The 26,272-nt window shown below is 43.1% G+C and overlaps 1 protein-coding gene across 2 annotated transcripts in view; it reads left to right on the top strand.

The window, feature by feature from the left end:
• LOC137332445 (A disintegrin and metalloproteinase with thrombospondin motifs 2-like) overlaps positions 1–26,272 on the top strand; it is a 205,636-nt gene that overhangs the window by 133,406 nt on the left and 45,958 nt on the right. For both annotated transcript variants that reach the window (XM_067996293.1, XM_067996292.1), the window contains exons 6-12: positions 1,165–1,321; positions 2,656–2,761; positions 10,235–10,378; positions 13,137–13,269; positions 16,233–16,346; positions 17,828–17,973; positions 23,717–23,892. In XM_067996293.1, coding sequence (XP_067852394.1) covers positions 1,165–1,321; positions 2,656–2,761; positions 10,235–10,378; positions 13,137–13,269; positions 16,233–16,346; positions 17,828–17,973; positions 23,717–23,892 — 976 coding nt within the window. The remainder of the gene's footprint in view (positions 1–1,164; positions 1,322–2,655; positions 2,762–10,234; positions 10,379–13,136; positions 13,270–16,232; positions 16,347–17,827; positions 17,974–23,716; positions 23,893–26,272) is intronic.

Genomic DNA, 26,272 nt, shown 5'->3' with positions numbered 1-26,272 from the left:
AGGTTTTGTGAGCACGAAGGGTATGCATAAGGGCGTTTGACAGACTTTCATGCCTCATTAGTTTAGGATTACGTTACATGAAGAGCAGGGGTTTGGTGGGAGCCAATAGAACCTTTTTACAACTACTTTTCCTCATCTGTAAACGTGTCACGGTGTGTGATGGCTCGATTCCCTGTCTGTACTTGGTGCATATTAGCTGCTGACATCCCCCAACCGATAGATTTTCTTTTCTCATGGCCCAACTCTTTACTTAGGCTTCCAGTTCCTAACCTCCCTCCCACCACCCCCTTCCCCCACCCCCTGGGTGGCCTCAGTGCAAAACCACTTGTACCACAGTGAGTACTCTCAACAAAAGCTGGGCTTCTTCCAGCTTCAAATTTTGTTAAGTGTTTTGAGGACTTTAAAAAACTTTAATGAAAACAATTAAAAATGTAATGAGAAATTCAGGCACGCAATGTGCATGATTTTCCAATTATTTAAGTTAATAGTTCAAAAATCATGCACAGTACGTGCCAAGTTTCTGAAACCTGCTGCCAGTAGGCGAGGCTCCAAATCAGGAGCCCGATTTTCATTCTGATGATTTCAATAGACTGAAAGCCGGATAGATTCTACAATGGACGGGCGATCTGCTCCATCAAATTATGACCTATGCAGTGAAGACGAAAATATATCCCATTTATTTTAAATGGTTTAAGGCCGCCACTGAAATGGAGAAGAAAAGAATTTCAGACAAACACATTGAATATTCTTATGCTAGTATTCCATGGTGTAACTTCAATGCCAAAATATCTGAGAGCCATACCGAGAGAAAGAAGGAGACAGGCAGACTGGAGCACTAATCAGAGACAGATAGAATAAGGAAAGAATTGGAGAGTGAGAGACGAGCAGATGCTCAATTACACAATGAAAGACACACAATTTAAGAAAAAAATGTGTGAACAACACCATAGAAAATAAAATAATATATTAAATGTTTCTAAACTCACTCAAAAGTATTCAGTGAAAATAAAAGACAAATTGCTAATTATTAGTTCAGAAAATAGTATGAACAAATGTCGCATATTCAACAGTCTCTACATTGAAAAGAAGGGAGCATGTTCCAAGTCTTGTACTGTAGTCTGTGAAATTGCATCTAAATTTAAAGAAAATTTTTATCATTTTTAGTCTGTTACCCTAATCGAAATTGGGAACCCCTCACAAAGTTTGGATAATGTGTGCCGATGGGCCTACTCCCAACAGAAGCCTGATGCAAGCCATGCAGAATACCATGACCATGCCATCTTTCTAACAAGGCAGGATTTTGGTCCATCGGGTATGCAAGGTACAGTATCACATTCCGTTTTATTTTTTGCTCAAGTACACAATCTCTTATTGCTGGATAATTCAAGAAAGACACTTTATAGGCATTTGCATGTTATTTTCCAGCCCGATATTTAAAATGTAGAGGATTGGAAGGGGTGGTGGGGACACTGGCCTAACTGCACCCATCCGATTTTGGGCCTCAGGCCTCATTTACATCAGACCGGCGAGCTGCGAACACCTGCTCGGCATCCTCGGGCAGCTCGCCAGCAAAGACCATTTGAATTTCAGGCTGCTGCCAACAACATAGGTGTGTCTTGGAAGAGAGGGGCGGTCAGGAGGGAGGAGGGTGGCGATCAGGGGGGAGGGGGGCGAGATAGATATCGGGAATGAGTGGGAGAGCGAGGTAGAGATCAGGGGGTGGGGCAAGCACTGGCCGGCAGTGGCCCGTAGTTTTAATGTGCTGCTGCACCTATCGGCTCCATATTCAGATAAGTAGTTTTTTAAAACTTACCTTTCTGGTGGTGGCCTTCCCTTTAAGGTTAAGCCACATGTAGACCTGGTTTTCCTGAATGCAGCTGGCTGGGTTCAGGGCAAACCAGTTTGGTAAAGATGGCATAAATATACAAAGGGCCTAATGCCTCTTTTGATGCCTATACCAATATGGCAGGTGGCGACTTCCATCTCAGAATGCCCACTTGCAAGCCGCCTGCCATATTGGACGCTTTGGCACCCGTTTTACGCATGTCATCCTCATTGGATTTCTAGGCCGCTATTCTTTCACTTGCCAACTCCATATACTATACCACTGTCAGATAGTTTAGAGTAACAATAGGAATAAATCATAAGGCCACTTATCTTACTTTAAGTTGGAAACACCACAAATGCAAGTGATAAAAATGGGATTAATGAATGGAATGTTGTGCAGCTTTTATTTATGATAATTTTATAAAACCAGAATTAAGATTTACTTCGCCAACAGATAAATGCAATGTGCATGATCATCACCTTACAAACTTTTGGCTGTCCAGCACACATACTTCATTACCTGGTTTACCAATGGGATATGTATCTGTGTTGGTTTTCAGTTCTGGTGTGACAAAACACCTCTTTGGACTAGATAGATTATTTTACAGATTGAAGCAGTATGAAATACGATAGGCCTTTAGACAATCTGAACATATAAATCGCACAATTAGTGGAGATAACTGTGATAAAGCATACATTTCTATGCATAAATTTAAGAGAAAAAAAATCTCATTTATCAATGTTGAAGTAGGAAAAACACAATTGATATTTTTGATTTTATATGTTACTTAAATGCCTTATTCTCTAATAATTTCCTGTCTTTTACAGGTTATGCCCCAGTTACAGGTATGTGCCATCCAGTCCGAAGTTGTACCTTGAACCATGAAGATGGCTTTTCATCCGCATTTGTAGTTGCTCATGAAACTGGACATGTGTAAGTGTTAATTTTTATGGTTCAAAAGCAAACAGTAAAAGCACATAAACATAACATACTATCAAGTTGTGTTAAAAATTAGAACAGCAACTTGCTTTTACACAGCAACTTTAATGCAGAAAAATGTCACAAGATCCTTTGCAGAGGGAAAAATAAAAAAGAGCAGATCCCGAGTCATGATGGGAGAGTTAGGAAAGATGAATGAAAGCTTGATCAAAAAGGTAGATTTGAAGATGGCTTTTGAAGGTGGAAGGGAGCGTTGCAGAGAAGCAGAGGAGTTTAGGAGGCAGCTGCAAAGAGTGGGACCGAGTTACAGGCTCTGTCGCCAATAATGGAGTGAAGGGTGGGGGTTGCACAGAAGGCTAGACTGGAGAATGCAAGAGAGGAAGCAAGGCTGGAGGAAGTTGCAATGGTAGGGTGAGAAATGAGGACAAGGATTTGAAATTTGGTGGACTACAGGACAGGGAGCCAGTGTAGGTCAGCAAGCACAGGGTGATGGGCAAGTAGGGCTAGATGCAGAACAGGACATGGGCAGCTGAGTTTTTAAGAAGTGAGAGATAATGGAGAGAGGAGGATGGAAGGCTGGTAGGAATTTGTTGAAGAAATCGAGTACAGAGGTGACAAAAGTGTGGATAAGAGTTTCAGCAGCAGTGGGAGTGAGTTAGGGGCAGAGGCGGATGATGTTGCTGAGCTGGATGTTATAATCCTGAAATTCCAGTTCGACAGCTAAGTGCCGAACTCCTGTTAGGCAAATAACCCCATCCCAAATCCCAAGGGATGGGGTTATTGCCTAACAGGAATGGGTGCCCGCAACATTTGCGGTGTCACTAGGACACCTGCTCTGTGGTGGGACATGCGCCAGTCTGGTCAATGTGGTTGAAGATAAAAATCTCTGTTGCTAGGTGCTTCAGTGATAGTTTACCACTTTCCTAGGACAGTTGATCTTGAGATCAGTGCAGTTTGGGATTAGGAGGAAAATCCAGCCCAATATGTCGTAATGCAGGTTAAAGGTGTATATACTTTAAATTGAAGAAAGATTGCAAAGATTTGTTTTGTAGCATCGCAATGCGTATCATTTTGTTTTAATCTCTACTACAGAGAGACGTGAGGGTCAATAATCCAATGTATTCCTGCAGTACCCGCGCAATTTCATGCATTGGGGAAGCATGTCTGATTCTGAGGCTACTCACCAGCCATCGGCAAGCCTCTTTAAGGCTAGCGTGCAAAAATATTTAAAAGACCATAAAGCAATATTTGTGCAGGCTTCTTTTTTCCTTTAGCCCCATTTAGATTGGTAAGAAGGGAAGCTGTCTTGGCACAGGAGTTCTTAAAGTGGCAAAAGCTTTGTATTTTTTTCAGTATTTGCAGTACATTTTAGTTCAGTATTGCTGTTACTAACATTTTTTCCAGAGATTTAATTTTTTAATTTACAATATTTTTTGTGAGAAAAAAATTGGAGGCTCTGTTTTTCCTCTCCTTAAGGTAAGTTATTTTTAAATTGTCTCAAGTAACAATATTTCATGGTTGCAGTGGTACAAGATGAAAGGTGGATGCCAGAGAGACAGCAGGCCCCAGAAAATATTTGCACCCCTCGGTATACCAACCTGCCAATAACTGAGTATAAATGCTCTAGCTTCCTATAGGTCAGCAGAGTGATAGTTGCAGAACTTTGCCATCTGCAGCTGGCACATTTGCAGCCAAATTGCAATGTAAGCACATTGACTGTTATGCTTATGGCTCATTCTGGCTAACACTTCAATATCAGCTAACATGGTGCTCACACTAGATCAAACTGGTACATGGATCAATGTATCCCACACTTTCATCTTATCTCCCACTGAACAGCATGACAGTTGCTTAAAGGAAAGGACTTGCATTATATAGTGCCTGTCATGACCTCAGGACGTCCCTAAATGCTTTACAGCCAATTAAGTACTTTTGATGTGTAGGGAAATGCGGCAGCCAATTTGCACACAGCAAGGTCCCACAAGCAGCAGAGATGCATGATACCAGATATGTTGGTTGAGGGATAAATATTGTTCAGGACACTGGGGAGAACTCCCCTGCTGTGCTTCGAATAGTGCCATGGGATCTTTACCATCCACCCGAGAGGGCAGATGGGGCCTCAGTCTAATGTCTCATCCGAAAGATGGAACCTCCAACAGTGAAGCACTCACTCGGTACTGCATTAAGGTGTCAGTCTGATTTATGTGCTCAAGTCTCTGGAGTGGGGCTTGAACCCACTACTTCAGACTCAGAGGTGAGAGTGCTACCTCCGAGCAATGCTGACACTTAGGGGCGTCCAGAGGCTGCTCGCTGGCTTCATGGGAAGAAGTTGGGCAGCCTGCCTCCCTGGAGAGGCGATAAGGAGGGAGAAGGGCAATCGGGAGGGGGAAGGCTTGATAGGGAGAGAGAGGGATAATCTGACGAGGGGGGGTGGAACAGGGTGATTGGGAGGGGGCCAGTTGGGAGGGGATTGAGTGGGGGGCGGTAACGGTCTTTGGGATTGCTGTGGAGTGGTCCTCCTGGCTCTACATTCAGATAAGTATATTTTTAAAAACTTACCTTATTGGTGTTGACTTTCAGCAGCCCCTTTAAGGACCACTGGTTTGGTTGCATGTATACATGGTTATCCTGAATGCAGCTGTGTTAAGGGCAGCCCAATTTCAGGAATGGGGCCTCAAACAGATGTTAGGCCCCCTATTTAAATATTGAAAAGGACTAACGCCTGTTTAAGGTATGAGCTTTGGACACCTATACTGGAGCGCTTACCAATATGGCGGGCAGAGCACTTCTACCGCAGAATGTGTGCACGCATGCTGTGCGCCATATTGGATGCTTAGGTGCCTGTTTTACGCCTGTAGATGCCCAACCTGAAACCCCTCAGTAAGTGACAATGGTTTGATTGTGTGAAGTCCATGGGAGATGTGGCAAGATAGGTGCAGCAGGTAATCCGGAAGGCAAACGGAATATTGGCCTTTATTTCTAGGGAGATGGAGTATATAAGCAGGGAAGTCATGCTACAACTGTACAGGGTGCTGGTGAGACCACACCTGGAGTACTGCGTACAGTTCTGGTGCCCATATTTAAAGAAGGACATACTTGCATTGGAGGCAGTTCAGAGAAGGTTCATTAGGTTGATTCCGGGTATGGAAGGGTTGTCTTATGAGGAAAGATTGAACAGGTTGGGTCTATACTCATTGGAATTTAGAAGAATGAGAGGAGATCTTATTGAAACATATAAGATTCTGAGGGGACTCGATAGGGTAGATGCAGAGAGGATGTTACCCTTCATGGGGGAATCTAAAACTAGGGGGCATAGTCTCAGAATAAGGGGTTGCCCATTTAAAATGGAAATGAGGAGGAATTTCTTCTCCCAGAGGGTTGTGAATCTTTGGAATTCTTTACCCCAAAAAGCTGTGGAGGCTGAGTCATTGAATACATTCAAGGCTGAGTTAGACAAATTTTTGATCAGCAAGGGAGTCAAAGGATATGGAGAAAAGGCAGGAAAGTGGAGTTGAGGTAAAAATCAGATCAGCCATGATCTCATTAAATGTCAGAGCAGGCTCGAGGGGTGGAATGGCCTACTCCTGCTCCTATCTCTTATAGTCTTAAGTCATTCAAATATAAGTTGCTGCTTGAATGTATGCCCTGGGTATAAATGAGATGCAGTGAAAGACCTAAAGATTATGTGAGGACTTGACACGGGCAAACAGTACGTGTGAGACAGTTTGACTGGCAACATTTTGTAGTCTGCAATCTTGCACTATCTTGCCAGGTTTTATACAGTATGACATCTTTTCCTGCATCTGTTCCTGGATCCTGCACATACTGCTGTGCACTGCATTCAGCCTGGCTGCCACCATCTGCGAGACACGGTGCACTGTCACCTTGTGGGGAGGATGTCCTGCAGTGCCCAACATACCCACTTTGCCAGCCATCAAACGGGGCGTTGGGACTACCGCGTTCCACCACTTGCAACAGACTCCGTTTCATGCTTTGACATTGGATTTGCCTTCACTTGCTCTTGCCCTGCCACTTTTTGTCCCTGTGCCACATTTTTATCCCTCCAAAAACAGTTTTTCCTCCTTTATCACTTTTTTTGTCAGCCCCCGCCCACGTAACAACAACAAGGACTTGCATTTATATAGTGCCTTTAACATAGTAAAACTTCCCAAGGCGCTTCACAGGAGGGTTATCAGACAAAATTTGAGCCACATAAGAAGATATTAGGTCAGATGTGGTCAAAGAGGTAGATTTTAAGGGATGTTCTAGCTGAGGTAGCGAGATCGAGAGGTTTAGTGAGGGAGTTCCAGAGCTTAGGACCTAGGCAGCTGAAGGCATGGCCACCAAAGGTGGAGCGATTAAAATCGGGGACGCGCAAGAGGCCAGAATTGGAGGAGCGCAGAGATCTCAGCGGGTTGTAGGGGTGGAAGAGGTTGCAGAGATAGGGAGGGGCGAGGCCATGGAGGGATTTGAAAACGAGGATAAGAATTTTAAAATCGAGGTGTTGCCAAACCAGGAGCCAATGTAGGTCAGCGAGCACAGGGGTGATGGGTGAACGGGACTTGGTGTGAGTTAGGATATGGGCAGCAGAGTTTTGGATGAGCTCAAGTTTATGGAGGGTGGAAGATGGGAGTCCAGCCACGAGAGCATTGGAATAGTCCAGTCTGGAGGTAACAAAGGTGTGGATAAAGGTTTCAGCAGCAGATGAGCTGAGGCAGGGGCCGAGACGGGCGATGATACGGAGGTGGAAGTAGGCGGTCTTGATGATGGAGCGGATATGTGGTCGGAAGCTTATCTCAGGGTCAAATAGTACAGCAAAGTTGCGAACGGTCTGGTTCAGCCTCAGACAGTGGCCAGGCAAAGGGATGGAGTCAGTGGCTAGGAAACCGAGTTTGCGGCGGGGACCGAAGACAATCGCTTCGGTCTTCCCAATATTTAGTTGTAGGAGATTTCTGCTCATCCAGTACTGGATGTCGGACAAGCAGTGTGACAAATCAGAGAGAGTGGATTGGTCGAGAGAGCTGATGATGAGGTAGAGCTGAGTGTCATCGGCGTAGATGTGGAACCTGATGTTGTGTTTTCGGATACTGTCACCAAGGGGCAGCATGTAGATGAGAAAAAGGAGGGGGCCAAGGATAGATCCTTGGGGGACTCCAGAGGTATCGGTGCGGGAGTGGGAAGAGAAGCCATTGCAGGTGATTCTCTGGCTACGACTGGATAGATAGGAATGGAACCAGGCGAGGGCAGACCCACCCAGCTGGATGATGGAGGATAGGCGTTTATGGAGGATGGTGTGGTCAACCGTGTCAAAGACTGCAGACAGGTCGAGAAGGATGAGGAGGGATAGTTTACCATGGTCACAATCACATAAGATGTCATTTGTGATTTTGCTAAGGGCCGTTTCAGTGCTGTGGCAAAGGCGGAAACCTGATTGGAAGGGTTCAAACACGGGGTTGCGGGAAAGATGGGCACGGATTTGGGAGGCGACAACACGTTCAAGGACTTTGGAGAGGAAAGGGAGGTTGGAGATGGGGCGGTAGTTTGCAAGGACAGAGGTGTCAAGGGTGGGTGTTTTGAGGAGGGGGTGATGATGGCAGATTTGAAGGGGAGGGGACAGTACCTGAGGAGAGGAAACCATTAACAATATTAGCTAACATGGGGCCAAGAAGGGATGTTGGCTGGTCAGCAGTTTGGTTAGAATAGGGTCAAGAATATATAGAGAGATACTGTTCCCATTGGTAGAAGGTCAAGAACCAGAGGACATAGATTAAAGGTGATTGGCAAAAGAATCAAAGGTGACATGAGGAAAAACCTTTTTTACGCAGCGAGTGGTTAGGATCTGGAATGCACTGCCAGTGTAGATGGTGGAGGCAGATTCAATTGTGACCTTCAAAAGGGAACAGGATAAGTTCTTGAAAGGAAAAAATTTGCATGGCTACAGGGATAGATCAGGGGAGTGGGACTAGCTGGATTGCTCTTGCATAGAGTCGGATTGGACACGATGGGCTGAACGGCCTCCTTCCGTGCTGTAACCTTTCTATGATTCTATGATAAATATTCAAATCTGCGTCCCGTGGAATTAAGGGAGCGGAGATGAGGTCTGTACCAGGGGGAATGACCAGGGTGAGAGAGAGAGTAATGGTTTTAACGGGGACAAGGGCATCAAAGATGCAGGTGAAGGCTATGTTTGAGCAGATCGGTAGCTTCAGAAGTGTTGTGGTGAATGGAGGGCCAAAGGCCAGAAGTTGAGAATTTGAAAGTGCCGTTGTAAGTGACTTCGGGGAGAGTTTATTCCAGGGGCGGACACAGAAGGAAGTGGGGGTGGGAGGGGGAAGGAGGATATGAATGGAGAGGGATACAAGGAAGTGAGCAGAGATGGCCTTATCTGTGATTGACACGATGGGAGTGGAGAGGCCACGTGAGATGGTAAGCTCGAGGGGGTGGTCGTGAATATGGGTAGAGGAGTTTATATGGAGGGAGAGATTAAGCGAGGATAGAGGGTATGATGAGTTGAGATGGAGGGTAAAATCACCGAGGATGAGAAGTTGCTTGGTGCTGAGAGAGGAAAGCAGTGAAGATATCTCGGTGAGAAACTCGGTGTGGTGCATGGGTGGGCGGTAGAGAACAAGGATTTTAAAGGAGAGGTGAGAGCGGTGGAACAAGGTGATATGCTCAAAGGAGTAGATGGTGCCAGAGGAGTAGGGGACATACCAAGGTGTGATTGGTGAAAGGGGCCACAGCTCCACTGCAGCGGTTTGGACGGGGCAAGTGGTGGAAGATATACCCAGGCAGGGAGGCTTCATTAAGGGGAAAGGTGTCAACACCCGTCAGCCAAGTTTCCTTCAAGGCCATGATATCCATGCAATCATCCACAATAAGCTCATGGCAAGGGCCTTGTGCCCAACTGAATGGACATTCTGGAGGGAGATGTGGAGAGGGGCGGTGGTGGCTGATCCGCTGGCATAGTCCACAGGGAGGGGTGAGTAGGACGGGAAGGAGATTGGCAAGATGCAGCATTTGAAAGGCTGAGAAATATCAGCAGAAGCAATTTCATGCCTTTCTAAAAGCTGGAAGATTTTTTTCACCCCATAAATCGGCCCCTCCCTCGTACATTGAACACTGGGAGCGCACAGTAATTATTTGAATTAGTTGACCTCACACAATCAGGCAAGGTGAGCCCTGTAGGTGTGGCCAGTGTCTGATGCTCAGTGGTCCTAGCCCCTGCAGTTGTGAAATGAAGACAATTATAGACAATGGAAAGCACAATGTAAGTATTAAATATGAAAATATTGTACTCATAGTTATGTCTTCATATGGTCTGCACACACCAGGGACTCATTTAATACTTGGCACTTGGCTTTGCCTAGTGCTCAAACACATACAGTTTACTAAAAACCATGGTAAAAAGCCAACTTCTTGTTCAATTATAATGAGCCATCTGGTTTTCATTTTTTTCCCATCTACTAGGTTAGGCATGGAACATGATGGTCAAGGCAATCATTGTGGAGATGAGATCAAAATGGGAAGTATCATGGCACCATTGGTTCAGGCTGCATTTCATCGTTTCCACTGGTCCCGCTGTAGTCAACAGGAGCTGAGCCGATACTTGCAGTGAGTGGTAGAGCTAAAAATCTGATATGAAAGTTTTGCTGTGAATGGAGTAACAAGTGTACACCCAGTTAAATGATGAAAGCTCAGTGAAACTAGCATAGCTTTTCATTTATGCTCCTTTTTGATAAAATTGTTTTGTGATTTCGATCTTCAAAAATATTACAGACAGATCCTCTTTACAGTTAGTTTTCATTCCTTGTGCTTTATCATTGCATTCAGAATAATGATGCCTGCTATACAGAAAAACAAGTGCAAGCATCCAGCCTTCTGTTTTGCTTTTTTAATTGTGTATAGAGAGAAAGGAAAATAATACAAAAACAGAGAGCGTGTGCACTCACTGGTATACTGTTCCTTCATTATCGGTGGGTCAATATCCTGGAATTCCCTACTTAAGAGAGCACCATTAACCCAAGGATTGCAGTGGTTCAAGGAGAGGCCCACTATCTTCTCAGAGCAACTAGGAATGAGCAATAAATGCAGCCTTGCCAGCATTGCCCACATCACAAGAACAAATAAATAAAACAGGCTGAAGCATTGTACTGTAGCTGGGGTTTTCCACTTGTGTTCTTGCCAGCCTGCAATTTTCCCCTCATTTATTGTAATGGACAAGAAAATCATGGGCTGGTGAGTGCAGAGTAGAAAACCCTGGCTTGCACAGGATTTACAGGATCACACTTTAATGCCATTGGTATGTGGAGTTTAGTGGCAAAGTTATACATACTTGGGTGGCATTGAGAGTTCTGGTAGTTCGTTGGCTATGGCTGGTGGACAGAGGACAGTCTGGTGAGGGGCAGCGAATGGCTGTGTAAGTTAAGGGTGTGTTTTTGCTTGGATGGCTGCCAATTCCAGGAATTAACACAAGACTGTGCTTCACTATGTCATGCTGGGGAGGAGGAAGGCAGGGGGGTGGGGGGTGAATTCATGAAGGAGGAAGGGAAGAAGAAAGTTGAGTCTTATGGCTCCAGGAAGGGGCTTCACATTATCTCCAATTGTGTAAATCTATTGAATCCATCGAAAAACTGAAGACATTTTCCATATTTGTACCACTTGATTTCTGATTGTTTCAGGGCGGACCAGTGCACAAAATAGGATAGGGAGGTGGAACACCACATCCCCGTCGGCAGAGATAATGACAGTAATTTCAGCCAGAGGTTGCAACAGCAGGAGGAAGTGTCTGCCATATTGAAATGAAATGTAAATGAGGGGCTAATGTCAGATGTTCAATTTTGCAAATTGGATACCTGTTTACCACCCAATGCTGAGCCCACCCTGTAAAACAGGCATTCAGCATTACTAGGCAGCCACATCAAGGCAGAAGCCAGTTAAAGGGTGATTATAAGTTAGTAAAACCTCTACTATTTTTTTGTTTTAATTTTGAATTTTTTTACTTCAACACTATCTCTTTGTATCTGAGCTCTGTGTCTACTGTTACAGAGTTCAGCTTTTTCCCCATGAAATATTCTACAGAGGGAATTCTGTTTTTTCCTTTGGGCATACCCATCTACTTTTGGTTTTTGGAAGAGGAAGAGAAGGAACAATGCAGGGAGGTGATGTTAGTCAGGCAGTACCGGAGGTGTTTGAAACCCACCTACCAATATCCTCCCACTGGATAACCCAATGAAAGGCTTCCTACCTCGATCAATCCCAGGAACAATGTCCCAGGGTAGATCCTGACCTCAAAAGCATGTCCACGACAGGCACTGCACTGCCATTGTCTGTGAAAGTGACAATGGTCCTGAATTTGTATGCGACAGAGACTGCAACATACATAAAACAAGCGACTAGTGCGTTGTTTGCTTGAGCTAGCCACTACTTCAGCTTCCTCGTGGCAATCGAGCACCCGTGAGTGAGGGTTCTCCAGTTTTAAAGAGTGGTAGGATTCCCAAAGGCACAGGGGATTATCGATTGCATACATTGGACAATCCTATCTGTTACATCAACATTTGTTGATCTATTTTGCTCATTGGCAAATATGACAAATTTTGGGCAATATTCCACCAGTGATGAATCCGAAATTTGAGTACTGTGGCACAAAGGCTCCACTTCGAGACATAATGGGAACAAAACCAATGCAAGAGCCTTCCCCTTTAAACTATCTACATCTCCCATGGTAAGCTTATAATGGCAGGCAGTTTTACTGCTGGGAGCCCGCCCAACACGATTATAATTAGGTAAACTCCGAAAATGGACTAGGGTCACAGCAGGAACAATGGTGGCAGGTAGAAGTCCCATCCTGCCACGCTTCTAATGAATTAAATACTACCATGGAAAATCCATTCCGTGCAGTGTTTAATTTACCTTAAAACCATTGCAGTATGTTGAGCTAATGTTTCTGCCCACTTCAGAGCCACCAGAAGATGGGTGGCAGCAATCCCTAGGTGGAAGGCCACCTAATGCCCTGTAATGGGCACATTTCTCATTAAGCCATATACCACTACCAAGGCCTAACAGTACCTTAGATCCTCAGGGCCTGTAGCCCCTTTAACCACTGCACCGTAGCACCGCTGGAATTTCCCTAGGTTACAGCCACAGTCTCCCACTGGTTGGTGGGGACCCTGCCGGGAGCCGGCTCAACATACCCGACCCAGGAAAATGGATCTGGGTCACGGTGGGGTTGGGGCTGGAAATGGAGAATGCAGGCCATGTTATCATTATTGCAGATGGTACAGGTCATACAAAGTTCTTTAGATGTTTTATATCTTTCTGCTGGCTGGTGACTTTGAAAGTAATTTTGTTAAAAATATTTTTTCCATTGCAGTTCATATGACTGTTTACGTGATGATCCATTTGAACATGATTGGCCATTGCTTCCACAACTTCCAGGCATTAACTACTCTATGAATGAACAATGTCGCTTTGACTTTGGCATGGGCTACATGATGTGCACAGCTGTAAGTGTGACCAAAGCTGTTTCAGACGCACAGTATCCTTTTGGAGCATGCATATGATGCACTGAAACTAGCATATATGGGATAGAATTTCTGCGGGGGTTCCCTTATGTATCGCTGTAACTTTGGGGTTTCTGCCAATCTTTTGCTAACGAGAGATTGGAAGAAGCCAGGTGTTCTAGCATGCAAATTATGTATGTGTTTGTGTATGTGTCAAACATACATACATACATATACACAGACTATACATTTATATATATAAAATAAAGACACAGGGCTAGGACAAGCTACACTAAAACACTCTGAAGATGCTGTCAGTTCTTATCGTTATTAGAATAAGTTTTTCTGGTTCTAGTCAATGTGTTTGTTTAAATCAGTAAAATGGTAGCGGCATCCAGGACGTTTGTGAACCGTATAACCCAGCTTCTTTAATGTTTTCCTTGCAGGATGCATGAAATTGGCAATATGTGCACGTCCTATACAGCTTTCAAAACCTTCATATTTTGCCTCATCTGCAAAACAAATGTTCGGAATTTCCTGTGCTAAACAGCATAAAATGACTTCTGGGTTGTGGAGGTGAATTTGATGGCCCACATCAGCTATACTGCCTGTACAGAAGGGCTGTTTCAGCTTTCTCTGTAATGTAGAGAACTACTATGCATGCACAGGTACTTAGGCACCATGAGAACATGAGAAATAGGAGCAGGAGTAGGCCACACGGCCCCTCGAGCCTGCTCCACCATTCAATCAGATCATGGCTGAACTTCAACCTCAACTCCACTTTCCTGCCCGATCCCTATATCTCTTGATTCCCCTAGAGTCCAAAAATCTATCTATCTCAGCCTTGAATATCCTCAAAGACTCAGCATCCACAGCCCTCTGCTTTAGAGAATTCTGAAGATTCACAACCCTGAATAAATTCCTCCCAATCTCAGTCTTAAATGACCGACCCCTTATCCTGCGACTGTGTCCTCTAGTTCTAGACTCTCCAGCCAGGGGAAACAACATCTCAGCATCTACCCTGTCAAGCCCCGTCAGAATCTTATATGTTTCAATGAGATCATTCTTCCAAACTCCAGAGAGTATAGGGCCATTCTACTCAACCTGTCCTCATGGGACATCCCGCTCATCCCAGGAATTAATCTAGTGAACCTTCATTGCACTGCCTCTAAGGCAAGTATATCCTTCCTTAGATAAGGAGACCAAAACTGTACGCAGCACTCCAGGTGAGGTCTCACCAAAACCCTATACAATTGTACTAAGACATCCTTACTCTTTTACTCCAACCCCCTTGCAGTAAAGGACAACATGCCATTTGCTTTCCTAATTGCCTGCTGTACCTACATGCTAACTTTTTGTGTTTCTTGTACCAGGACAACCAAATATCTCTGGAGACCAACATTTAATAGTTTCTCACCATTTAAAAAATATTCTGTTTTTCTGTTCTTCACATTTCCCCACATTATACTCCATCTGCCACCTTCTTGCCCACTCACTTAACCTGTCTATATCCTTTTGCAAACACATATCTATCTGTGCTTTTACAGTAGTGCTCTGAATGTTGGAGAAAAACTAAGTGCCTGACTGTGTGATTTGAGGCAATATTATTCAATGAACTCACACGTGTTGTCACGTTAACTGTAACAAGAACATAAATTATGCCTGCTCCAGAGGATATCTGACCGAGAGTAGGAGCTACTGTGCAGGCAGTGTAATGGATGCTCTAAATTGTATCTAACTAGAGCTATACCTTCCTGAAGAGTGATGATGTGGAGATGCCAGTGATGGACTGGGGTGGACAAATGTAAGGAGTCGCACAACACCCGGTTATAGTCCAACAGCTTTATTTGAAATCACAAGCTTTCGGAGCTTTCCTCCTTCATCAGGTGAGTGCTCCTTCGTCACTCACCTGACGAAGGAGCACTCACCTGACGAAGGAGCAAAGCTCCGAAAGCTTGTGATTTCAAATAAAGCTGTTGGACTATAGCCTGGTGATGTGCGACTCCTTACGTTTTTCCTGAAGAGTATACATAGTGAGTAAGCCCCATTGCCATAGAGATAGGAACCATTATTGGAGCAGTGCCAAGGGAGTTCTAAACTGCAATGAACCTACTCTGTATAGTTATATGTCTGAGAGATGCCTAGGCACTTGGAGCAAAGTAATTTCACTTCCCAACACTATCAACCCACACTCCAATCAGTGTGAATTTCAAACAAGAATATAACTGTGAATAGACTCTTAATTACAAACTTGTTTTATTATGAATGAAATTCAACAAACAGCTTTCTGTATAGTCGTTAGCTGGGTCATTATTTGTCATTCATATCCTTCAGCAATTTTCAATCTGTGAACACTTTAAATGAGCATAAATGATTTTGTGCACAAGTTTAATGATCTGAGCATAATTAAAAGGATGTACCAAGCCATTATTATGTCATTATCCAATTCTTCAAAACCGTTCTGTATTTTGATGTGGAAATACGGCTACAACTCTGGTTTGAAATTCTAAAATTAAAGGTAGTAATATTTAAACCTATATATAAAAAAATACAGTAACCAGTGACATTTGAAGAAAGCTGAGGCATTATTCAGGGCCACCATTTTGCAATGTTTGAAATGTAGCTGTGGATCAGTCCTACTGCAATAAATCTACTACCACATTATCATTAATGTTCAGGTTAAATATCTAAAAGCTGTGCAGATATAAACATTATGGGGGTGAAATTGCTTCTGCCAATAACTTTAGCAAAAATATCCTATTTTGTACTTGCTTCTTTTTGAAAATTATGCACAAGAGTAATTTTGCCCCCTTAGATTACCAAAGAAAAATGATCAGTCATGTTATGTATTTTGCATGTTATGACATTTATCTTCAATATCTTGTGTACTATTTTCATTATGTGACAGCATTTTAGAAGAAATTAAATTATTATCTATAAACATCCTTATATCCTCATGGTTTCAGTTTCGCACCTTTGACCCCTGCAAGCAGCTGTGGTGTAGCCATCCTGACAACCCATACTTTTGCAAAACTAAAAAAGGACCTCCATTAGATGGAACAATGTGTGCTCCTGGCAAGGTTGGTTGGGTCATGTAAAATGAGAATTATAAATTCATATACACTGTTATATGATACTAGATCTACTTTTATTTTTATATATTTCTATTTTTTTTCTGACAATAGCACACACAGGAGTACAGATGGATGTAAATGCTGAGTTTGGAAAATGTAGCATTAAAGCCAAAATAAACATTATGAATACACAAAGATACCAAATTATAGTGAATAGCAATGACCAGTGTTCAGCCAGTATTCAAATAATTGATTAGCACTATTCTTTTTCGGCTCTTATAGCAAATCTGGGCAATTTTACTGATCTTTGTGCACTGCAGTAAGCATGTCACATCTATACCCAAAAATGGGATGCCTGTAATTGGTGCCTGTGATCCTCACCACAAACATAATCCAATGAGATTATATTGAGAAGAGGAAAGTAATTGCATAGCAGGAATCTCCTCAAGGAGTTCTGTGGACATGAATTGCAAAAGCAAACCTTCTGATTTGTAACTATCATCTGAACCCTGAAGTGAGATTACTGTCTTGAAATCACTACTGTTTATCTATTATTTTTTTCTAATAAGTGCTTTGGAGTATTTTTATTCTGTTGTGGTCATTGTCATTGTCCTTTTTTTTGTTGCTAGCAGTGGATGTTGTTGTCATTCACATTCAGGGTGCTGAATGTATTTAAAGTGTGATGAGTCCACACTGGAGGATTGACAATTGCGATATAATCACTGAAAGTTTATCAAGCGATATACTTTGCTGTATTTTCACTTATTCAACATAACAAATAAGGGACGATTTCATGATCTGTTGCTCCCAGTGGGGAGCCGCGCTAACAGAAGCACATCGCAGGAAACTGCAGGTATGCGGCCCATGATTTTCCATCCATTAAAATTAATTAATCAAAAATAGCAGCAAGTATCATCAGACAAGCCAACATAGTTATGCCTGGGTCTGAATGCTTGGCTCCTCAAATAAGTCCAAGGAAGAACCAGATACTTAAGGCAAGCGCCCGTGCTTTTCTTTCCCCTTGCCTGAAGTTCTCTTCCTCCTCCAAATACATAGCAATCATTGGGAGGCCCAGAGAAATGTCCATGCTGAGCACTATGGTCACTGCTGAAAAGAGGTTGCTGTCAGCAGCAGTGCCACGGGAAAAAGTCTTAGCAGTAAAAAATGACTGGATATAAAGAGACAGTCAAAACATCAAAACTAGACAAAATAATGTTTGTCACACTCCCTAATTTAAATATTTTTCACAGCCCTAATTGTATATACTTTGTGCATAAGCTTCGTGCTCCTTGCACTGGCTGGTTGCAGTGGGATGCGCTGAGCCCATTGTGTGGACCATAAGCCTGAGCCCTCTGTGCCTAATAATACTGGACACCTGCCATTACATTATCAACCCCAAGATGTCATCTTATACAAAGAATATGTGGCTCTGAATGGAGGAAGTTAACATTTATGTTTAAATCGTGTAATTTCCTTTTGCTTTCCAGCATTGCTTTAAAGGTCACTGTATCTGGCTAACTCCTGACATATTAAGACACGATGGAAACTGGGGGGCATGGAGCAAGTTTGGATCCTGCTCTCGAACCTGTGGAATTGGTGTACGATTCCGGACACGGCAGTGTGATAACCCATTGTAAGTAGGCTTTTGATACAAATAACTATTGTTACATTTTATTATTGTTGACTATGGTTGGGGCAAAATTGGAATTAATTATATACAACATAACTCACATATGTTCAGTGTCAAAGTTGCCAATGTCATTTTTTGATATAGCCCATGAAATATTTTTGAAAGAAATGGCTTTGTGAAATAGATAAACATTTGATTTTTTGAGTTGTCTTACATAATTTGTGATGCTGTCTACAGGCTATTAGAGAGTAAAACAACTCAATGATTCATAAAAATATTATAAGATGTCAAATGATCTGGTATCCTGTAAACTGTAGGTTATGCTACATGGAGTAAAATCAAAGCCAGTATTGCTGCAGTTTAAATCACTTGATTTGATCCTGGGAGCCTGCCATCTCTCAGTAAGAACATAAGATAAGAACATAAGAAATAGGAGCAGGAGTAGGCCATACGGCCCCTCGAGACTGCTGCCCCATTCAGTAAGATCATGGCTGATCTTCGACCTCAACTCCACTTTCCTGCCCGATCCCCATATCCCTGGATTCCCCTAGAGTCCAGAAATCTATCTGTCTCAGCCTTGAATATATTCAGTGACTCAGCATCCACAGCCCTCTAGGATAGAGAATTCCAAAGATTCACAACCCTCTGAATGAAGAAATTCCTCCTCATCTCAGTCTTAAATGGCCGACCCCTTATCCTGAGACTATGCCCACTAGTTCCAGACTCTCCAGCCAGGGAAAACAACCTCTCAGCATCTGTCCTGTCAAGCCCCCTCAGAATCTTATATGTTTCAATGAGATCACCTCTCATTCTTCTAAACTCCAGACAGTATTGGCCCATTCTACTCAACCTCTCCTCATAGGACAACCCTCTCATTCCCAGGAATCAATCGAGTGAACCTTCATTGCACTGCCTCTAAGGCAAGTATATCCTTCCTTAGATAAGGAGACCAAAACTGTATGCAGTACTCCAGGTGAGGTCTCACCAAAACCCTGTACAATTGTAGTAAGACTTCCATACTCTTGTACTCCATCCCCCTTGCAATAAAGGCCAACATGCTATTTGTTTTCCTAATTGCTTGCTGTACCTGCATGCTAACTTTTTGTGTTTCTTGTACGAGGACACCCAAGTCTCTCTCAACACCAACATTTACTAGTTTCTCACCATGTAAAAAATATTCTGTTTTTCTATTCTTCCTACCAAAGTGAATAACCTCACATTTCCCCACATTATACTCCATCTGCCACCTCCTTGCCCACTTACTTAACAGACTCTTTGTGTCCTCCTCACAGCTTACTTTCCCACCTAGCTTTGTATCATAAGCAAACTTGGATACATTACACTCGGTTCCTTCATCTATGTCATTAATATAGATTGTAAATAGCTGAGGCCCAAGCACCGATCCTTGTGGCACCCCACTAGTTACAGCCTGCCAACCTGAAAATGACTCTCTGTTTTCTGTCCGTTAACCAATCTTCCATCCATGCTAATATGTTACCCCCAACCCCATGAGCCCTTATCTTGTGTAACAACCTTTTATGTGGCACCAGCATGCTGGTATGATACCAGCAAGCAACAAAAAACTGTCTGAAAATAGAATAAAACCAATTATGAACTGAGCCTGTATATGTTATAAAAAACTAATTGATCTTCTGTGGTATTGCTCATGATAAATCAGAGGATACACTCTCTACACTTGTCTTGATCATTTTTGTGTTGCTGCTTTTTTCTTTCTCTTCTCTTCTGCTTCTCTCTCTATTATTCCTTTCTTCTGTCTCTCTCCTCTTCTCCCTTTCTCTCTGACTTTCTGCTTCTCTCTGTGCGCTCTTGTGTCTTTCTGTCTGTCTCTTTTCTTCTCTTCCTTTGGGTGAGGAGTGGTGTGGTGTAGCAGACAAGAGACCAGCCACAGGCTGAAGGCCACGTTTATGGTGGTGGCTGCAGGGAGCCAAATAAAGGGAAGCAAGGCTGCATTTTCAGATGGCAAGTGTGGGCCGTCTGTCGGGAAAGGAATCCATCCAGGACTGCTTGCCAGTGGATCACTATTGGGCCACAAGTGTGACAGCTGATCGGTAAGGCGTGGGATCTGAGGTATAGGTCGCAATTTCCAGTAGTGTGGAATTTCGGTAGGAAGTGGGAATCCATTGAGGGCTACAGGTTGGTATGGAGAGTGGGAGAAGATTGTGCCAGGAAAGACAAGCAACGTGAAGGGTGTGTTGCTGTGGAGCATAATGGCAAAGCACCACCTATCTTAGAGATGCAAATCAGGAACTGGGAGGACTGAAAGCCACGTAAGGGAAATTTAAACCTCACCACTTTAAATCTAATGTGCAGACATGATGCCCAAGCATGATGGAAGTAGCAGTATGTGCGCTCCTATAGGTGTGCGCGATATGTAAAACTTCTAATATATTGCTAGCAAATCTGCCATGACATTGTTCACGTTAAGTTGGAGGGTAGGTTGGTAAGTGAAGTATTACGTGATTTGATAGTGAAGGAAAGCATTTAAGGTGGGGGTGACTGTTTTCAGAATATTAATGCATAAATATAATAGATCAATAGGTCTTCTGTGGCATTGTTCATAGTAAGACAGTGCATACACTCTCTGCCTTATGTGATTGCATTACCTTTGCTGGTTCTCCCTTTTTATTCTTCTGGTTCTCGCTTTGTCTTTTTATTTTTTCTGCTTGTCTCTGTGTCTTATTTTGTTTCTCTTTCTTTTGTCCTCTTTTCTGATTTTTTTTCTCAGTCCTTTTCTCCTCTCTCTTTTGTCGTAGGAGGTGGGGATGTTGGTCAGTGAGATAGATGTATGAGCAATGGTTGGGGGGAGATATCTGTTCAGATCTGTAGGCAGGTTTTGGGTCATGGGTAGGGAAATAGGCATCCAGTCTGGGGAGCAGGGAAACTTTAGGAACATAGAAACGGGAGTAGGCCATTCAGCCCCTCGTGCCTGCTCTGCCATTTGATAAGATCATGGCTGATCTGTGATCTAACTCCATATACCTGCCTTTGGCCCATATCCCTTAATACCTTTGGTCACCAAAAAGCTATCTATCTCAGATTTAAATTTGGCAATTGAGCTAGTATCAATTGCCGTTTGCGGAAGAGAGTTCCAAACTTCTACCACCCTTTGTGTGTAGAAATGTTTTCTAATCTCGCTCCTGAAAGGTCTGGCTCTAATTTTTAGACTGTGCCCCCTACTCCTATAATCCCCAACCAGCGGAAATAGTTTCTCTCTATCCACCCTATCCGTTCCCCTTAATATCTTATAAACTTCGATCAGATCCCCCCCTTAACCTTCAAAACTCCAGAGAATACAACCCCAATTTGTGTAATCTCTCCTCGTAACTTAACCCTTGAAGTCCGGGTATCATTCTAGTAAACCTACGCTGCACTCCCTCCAAGGCCAATATGTCCTTCTGAAGGTGCGGTGCCCAGAACTGCTCACAGTACTCCAGGTGCGGTCTAACCAGGGTTTTGTATAGCTGCAGCATAACTTCTGCCCCCTTGTACTCTAGTCCTCTAGAAATAAAGGCCAGTGTTCCATTAGCCTTATTGATTATTTTCTGCACCTGTTCATGACACTTCAATGATCTATGTACCTGAACCCCTAAGTCCCTTTGGATGTCCACTGTTTATAACTTTTTACCATTTAGAAAGTACCCTGTTCTATCCTTTTTTGATCCAAAGTGGATGACCTCACATTTGTCTACATTGAATTCCATTTGCCACAGTTTTGCCCATTCACCTAATCTATCAATATCGCTTTGTAATTTTATGTTTTCATCTACACTGCTTACAATGCCACCAATCTTTGTGTCATCGGCAAACTTAGATATGAGACTTTCTATACCTTCATCTAAGTCGATAATAAATATTGTGAATAATTGAGGCCCCAAGACAGATCCCTGCGGGACTCCACTAGTCACATCCTGCCAATGTGAGTACCTACCCATTATCCCTACTCTCTGTCGCCTTTCGCTCAGCCAACTTCCTAACCAAGTCTGTACTTTTCCCTCGATTCCATGGGCTTCTATTTTAGCTAACAGTCTCTTATGTGGTACCTTATCAAATGCCTTCTGGAAGTCCATATAAATAACACTCATTGACATTCCCCTGTCCACTACTTTAGTCACCTCTTCAGTCACCCTTTAGTCACCTTTGGGGTGACAGCTGGTGGGTTATAAAGCAACGCCTGAAGTCATCTCCCGTATTCCTTCCCTTTCCCACCAAACCCTCACTCCCATCTCTTCCCTACTCCTTCTGACCACCTGCTATCCTCCTGTATCATCCCATTCCCTCCTTATTACTCCCTAAGCTCACCCATATTCCCTCCCCCACCCTCCTGTTTCGCCCCACCCCCTCATTCCCATTTCCTTCCCTATGCCACCTTCTTCCCGCCATCCTGTCAATCCCATCACCATACCTCTCCTACTCTTTCACCTTTGCTCCACCCCTCAACCACAGATCCTCTCCCTCCATCTCCTCACGTCCATTTTTCCCCTCTTACCTCCCATTCTCTTCCCCTTTCTCCTATCCTCACCCACATTGACCTGTATTGCCTACCCTCTTCTCCATCTCATTCACCTCTCCTTACACCTTCCCCCTTATCCCAAAGCTAGTTTCCAAACACTAAACTGGGAAATTGGCAATTTGTTGCCGATGAGCTTGGAGCAACAGTACTGCCCGAAAGGTAATTATAATGGTAAGTATCCATATCTTTTACACACACCTTACAGCTTAAAACAAACTCCCAGGCATTACGAAAATAGCATGATGGAACCTTCCTGTAAAGACAGGAAGTGGGATCTATATGTAAAGCTTTTAATATATTCAGATAGAGTAATAGTATAGTTTGGGAGTGTGATTTAATGCATATTTTGTTAGTCAAGCTTTGCTCCTATATTGCAACCTCAACCCCCTGGTGTGTATCACCAGCTGTCCATAATTTTCTGTCAGTTAGAAGTAACTCAGAAAATCACTTCTTTATCCCTAATTGTTCTGAGTATGAGTTAGTGGGAGGAAATCTCGACTACTGTTGGAACTTTGCAGACTCACTGCCCACAATTTTTCCGTCCATGAAGAAAAATCTCAGGTGACGTGGCTGAGATTTTCTGATATGTGCTGATGGTAGGCAAGTGATGCCAGCGTGTACTTGGAAAATTACCCTAACTTCCTGTGACCGTGAAAGCTCCAAAACAGAATAAGAATCCAATTCGGCATTGTGTCACTATGAGATGTCACACTGCTCCATTTGAGCAGGCACCTGTCTACAATATCGGAATTTGCTGAATCTTTTAGTACCTTTGACAACATGTAATTCTAATGTACAATTATCCAATGCTGAGATTTGTTCTCAAAACTGCGTTTGTTAGAAAAATCAAACTGACTTGATTGACAGGACTGTGGATTTTATGTTCAGGGTAAAAATATCTTCCCAGTTAATAGGCTTTCATACTCATATGTTAATATTAATGATTGACTAGTTGACCATCACATTAGAACAGCCCACTATGCTATTACTCTGTAACAGTAGGCACGCTAAAGAATTTTTTGGTTTTTATTTTCCATGAGGGAATGACTTACACATCAGTGCAATTTATGTAGCATCTTTAAAAATAGGGATGAGATTTATGCAATGAATTCTGATTTATTTTGATAGTAGTTTAATAAAATAAATAAATATTTTACAGCAACTCAACAAAATATCTTTAAATGCCCTATTGAAATGTTCACTTTTCTCCCCTAGACCTTCCAATGGAGGTCGAGAGTGCTCTGGACAGAGCTACGAGTATCAGCTTTGTAACACAGAAGACTGTCCAGAGCATTTTGAAGACTTTAGAGAACAGCAATGCAGACAGTGGAATAACAACTTTGAATATAACAACAGCAAGCACCAGTGGTTGCCATATGAGCATCGTGACCGTAAGAAAGCTATCAGTGTTATTGACCATGGCATTTTAATTTTATCCAATGCTCCTGAAATGTTGCTGGTTAGCAGATGGGCAAAAAAAAAAGCTTGGACAACTTATATGAAACACAACTAAGTGTATTTAATAAGTGTTACATGTACTACATAAATTTTGGCCATAAGTGGGTTCTGAAAATCTGTGACGTGCAATCTCGATCGCATCTACCAATGCCTTTCAGCGCTGACCCCATTCCATTTTGCAGGATAGGCAGCACAGGATCTAATTTGTGCAGGGTTAGTGGATGCCCACACCACCACAGGTGCATTTCTAGTGCCCGCATGCCCCGTGCCATTAGAGAATCCAGCACCTGTCTGCCATGGTGGGGAACATTTCTAAATGTGTGCCTCCTCAGCTCGCTTTGTAAGGGAGCCAATCCAGAATAAAGTTCCTCATTTTTGGAGGTCTGGACCCCCCCTCCCCCCAGTAAAGCCTGCTTGCACCCATCTGGAGGTGTTTCATCTCTCTCAGCGTACCTGCCTCCAGTCCTATGCCCGGTCCGGGGAAGCAGGAACTCCCATTGTAGGGAAGGAGTGGGTAGAGGTTCTGCATCTCTGAAGGCCAACAAGAATATCCCAGAAATGGTGGGACCCCGGCAGAACCAAGCAAACTTGGGCCCTTAACCCCATTATGTCTTTCTAACTATAGATGTCCCAGTAGTATGTGAAATATGCTAGCATGGAGTGGAATTGTTTGTAAGTGCTTTAAACTTCTATTTAGAGTTAAACCAAGATCTTAACGAAGCAGAGAACTTTATGGTTGGAAATGAATAAAAATGGTAGGTGTCAAACAATGTAAATTACAAACATTGCATTCATGCATATTATGTAAAGTAAATCACATCCATAACCAAATCATATTTAAATAGGAATAGGCACACTGCATACGGTATATGAGTAATCATACAGTATATGAGTAACTTGAGACGTGACATATGGTAAGTGTAGCCTGCTTGGAAGGAACAGGTAACTTTGGACCTATCGTTTCCAAAGCTTTCCACCAGTGGTGGGTTTTTCTCGCCTCATGTCTGGGTTATTTGTAGACTAATTGATAGAGATTGATTGCCATCATTAGTTAACAACTCCATTTATTGTTGTATCGCCCGACTATCAGGATGGTAGAAGGTGATCTAGATGGATCTTGATCTTTTTTCATCTAGCAATTCCTACATTCCTATCTTAAAAAAAGATATCCAAATATATATTCCAAAGCAAGAGAGAGATGAAACTGTTCCTACTGGGTCCTGGAGACAGACTTAAGGAAGAGCGTGGGCTGGATTGGCTGACTGACCTTTCCTCATTCCATCTTTTTATGATCTGCAACCTCAAATTGAAGCAACTGAAGGGATGATTTTCCATTTGGGCTGCAGTGGCAGTGTACCCAGAAGTGCATCTCACATTGGATGTACCTGGTGCGGACCACACGAGATTTTGTATTCAGTGGGAAATGTGCTTCGAGTATGGAGGGTGCAGTGTTGGAATATCCAGCACAGTTGCAGATTTAAAAGCTGCTGCTGTGTCTTAAAGAGGCAGTAACAATTCCAGCAGTGCTAGTTAGCGGAAAACAAAGTGTAAATTTACTGCCTCAAAGGAGATAGTGGAGGGCATCGCAGAGCCCAGGGAGCAGGGACGACTGACCCTTTGCCAAGAGAGCACTCAAGATGACGTTGAAGTAGGTGCAGCAAAGGTGGGTTGTCACCTGTGCGTCCGAGCGGCATGCTCCTCAGAAATCGGTTGTGCAGGCTGCCTGGGAAGAGATGACTGAGCAGTTGAATGCTGCGTTGCACGTGAGGAAGTCATTGGTACAGATGAGAAGAAAGTTTAACACTTCGAGGAAATTTGCCATGGTAAGCGTACCTGAATGTGTGGTGCTTTGGCAATGGCTGCAACACATACTTTCAACTCAACCAGCTGCACCTTGACTCTAGACACATTTGGAAGCTCTTTCTCTTTTTTCATACAAACCAAAAGGCTGACCATATTCTTGTACAGCATGATTTTCAGCTGCCAAAGAAGCCTGCCAATAATGTGGTTCACTTATCAAAAAACAAATAATAGGGTAGAAATTGATCATCACTGCGCCCATTTTCCAGCTGGAGATGGAATCGTTGGCAAAATTTCATGGTGGAGACCGAAGACCATGGCTTCAGTCTTCCCAATGTTTAAATGGAGAAAATTGTGGCTCATCCAAGACTTTATTTTAGACAAATAGTCTGACATCTGGGACAGAATTAACAGTCACTCGGACGAGGGTGGATTGATTAGGGAAAACCAGCCTGGATTTGTTAATGGCAAATCGTGTTTAACTAACCTGATAGAGTTTTTTGATAAGGTAAC

The sequence above is a fragment of the Heptranchias perlo genome, chromosome 14 (genome assembly GCF_035084215.1).
Source record: "Heptranchias perlo isolate sHepPer1 chromosome 14, sHepPer1.hap1, whole genome shotgun sequence".
Lineage (NCBI taxonomy): Eukaryota > Metazoa > Chordata > Chondrichthyes > Hexanchiformes > Hexanchidae > Heptranchias > Heptranchias perlo.
The sequence above is the reverse complement of the archived record's forward strand: the minus strand, read 5'-3'. Positions and strand labels throughout refer to the sequence as shown.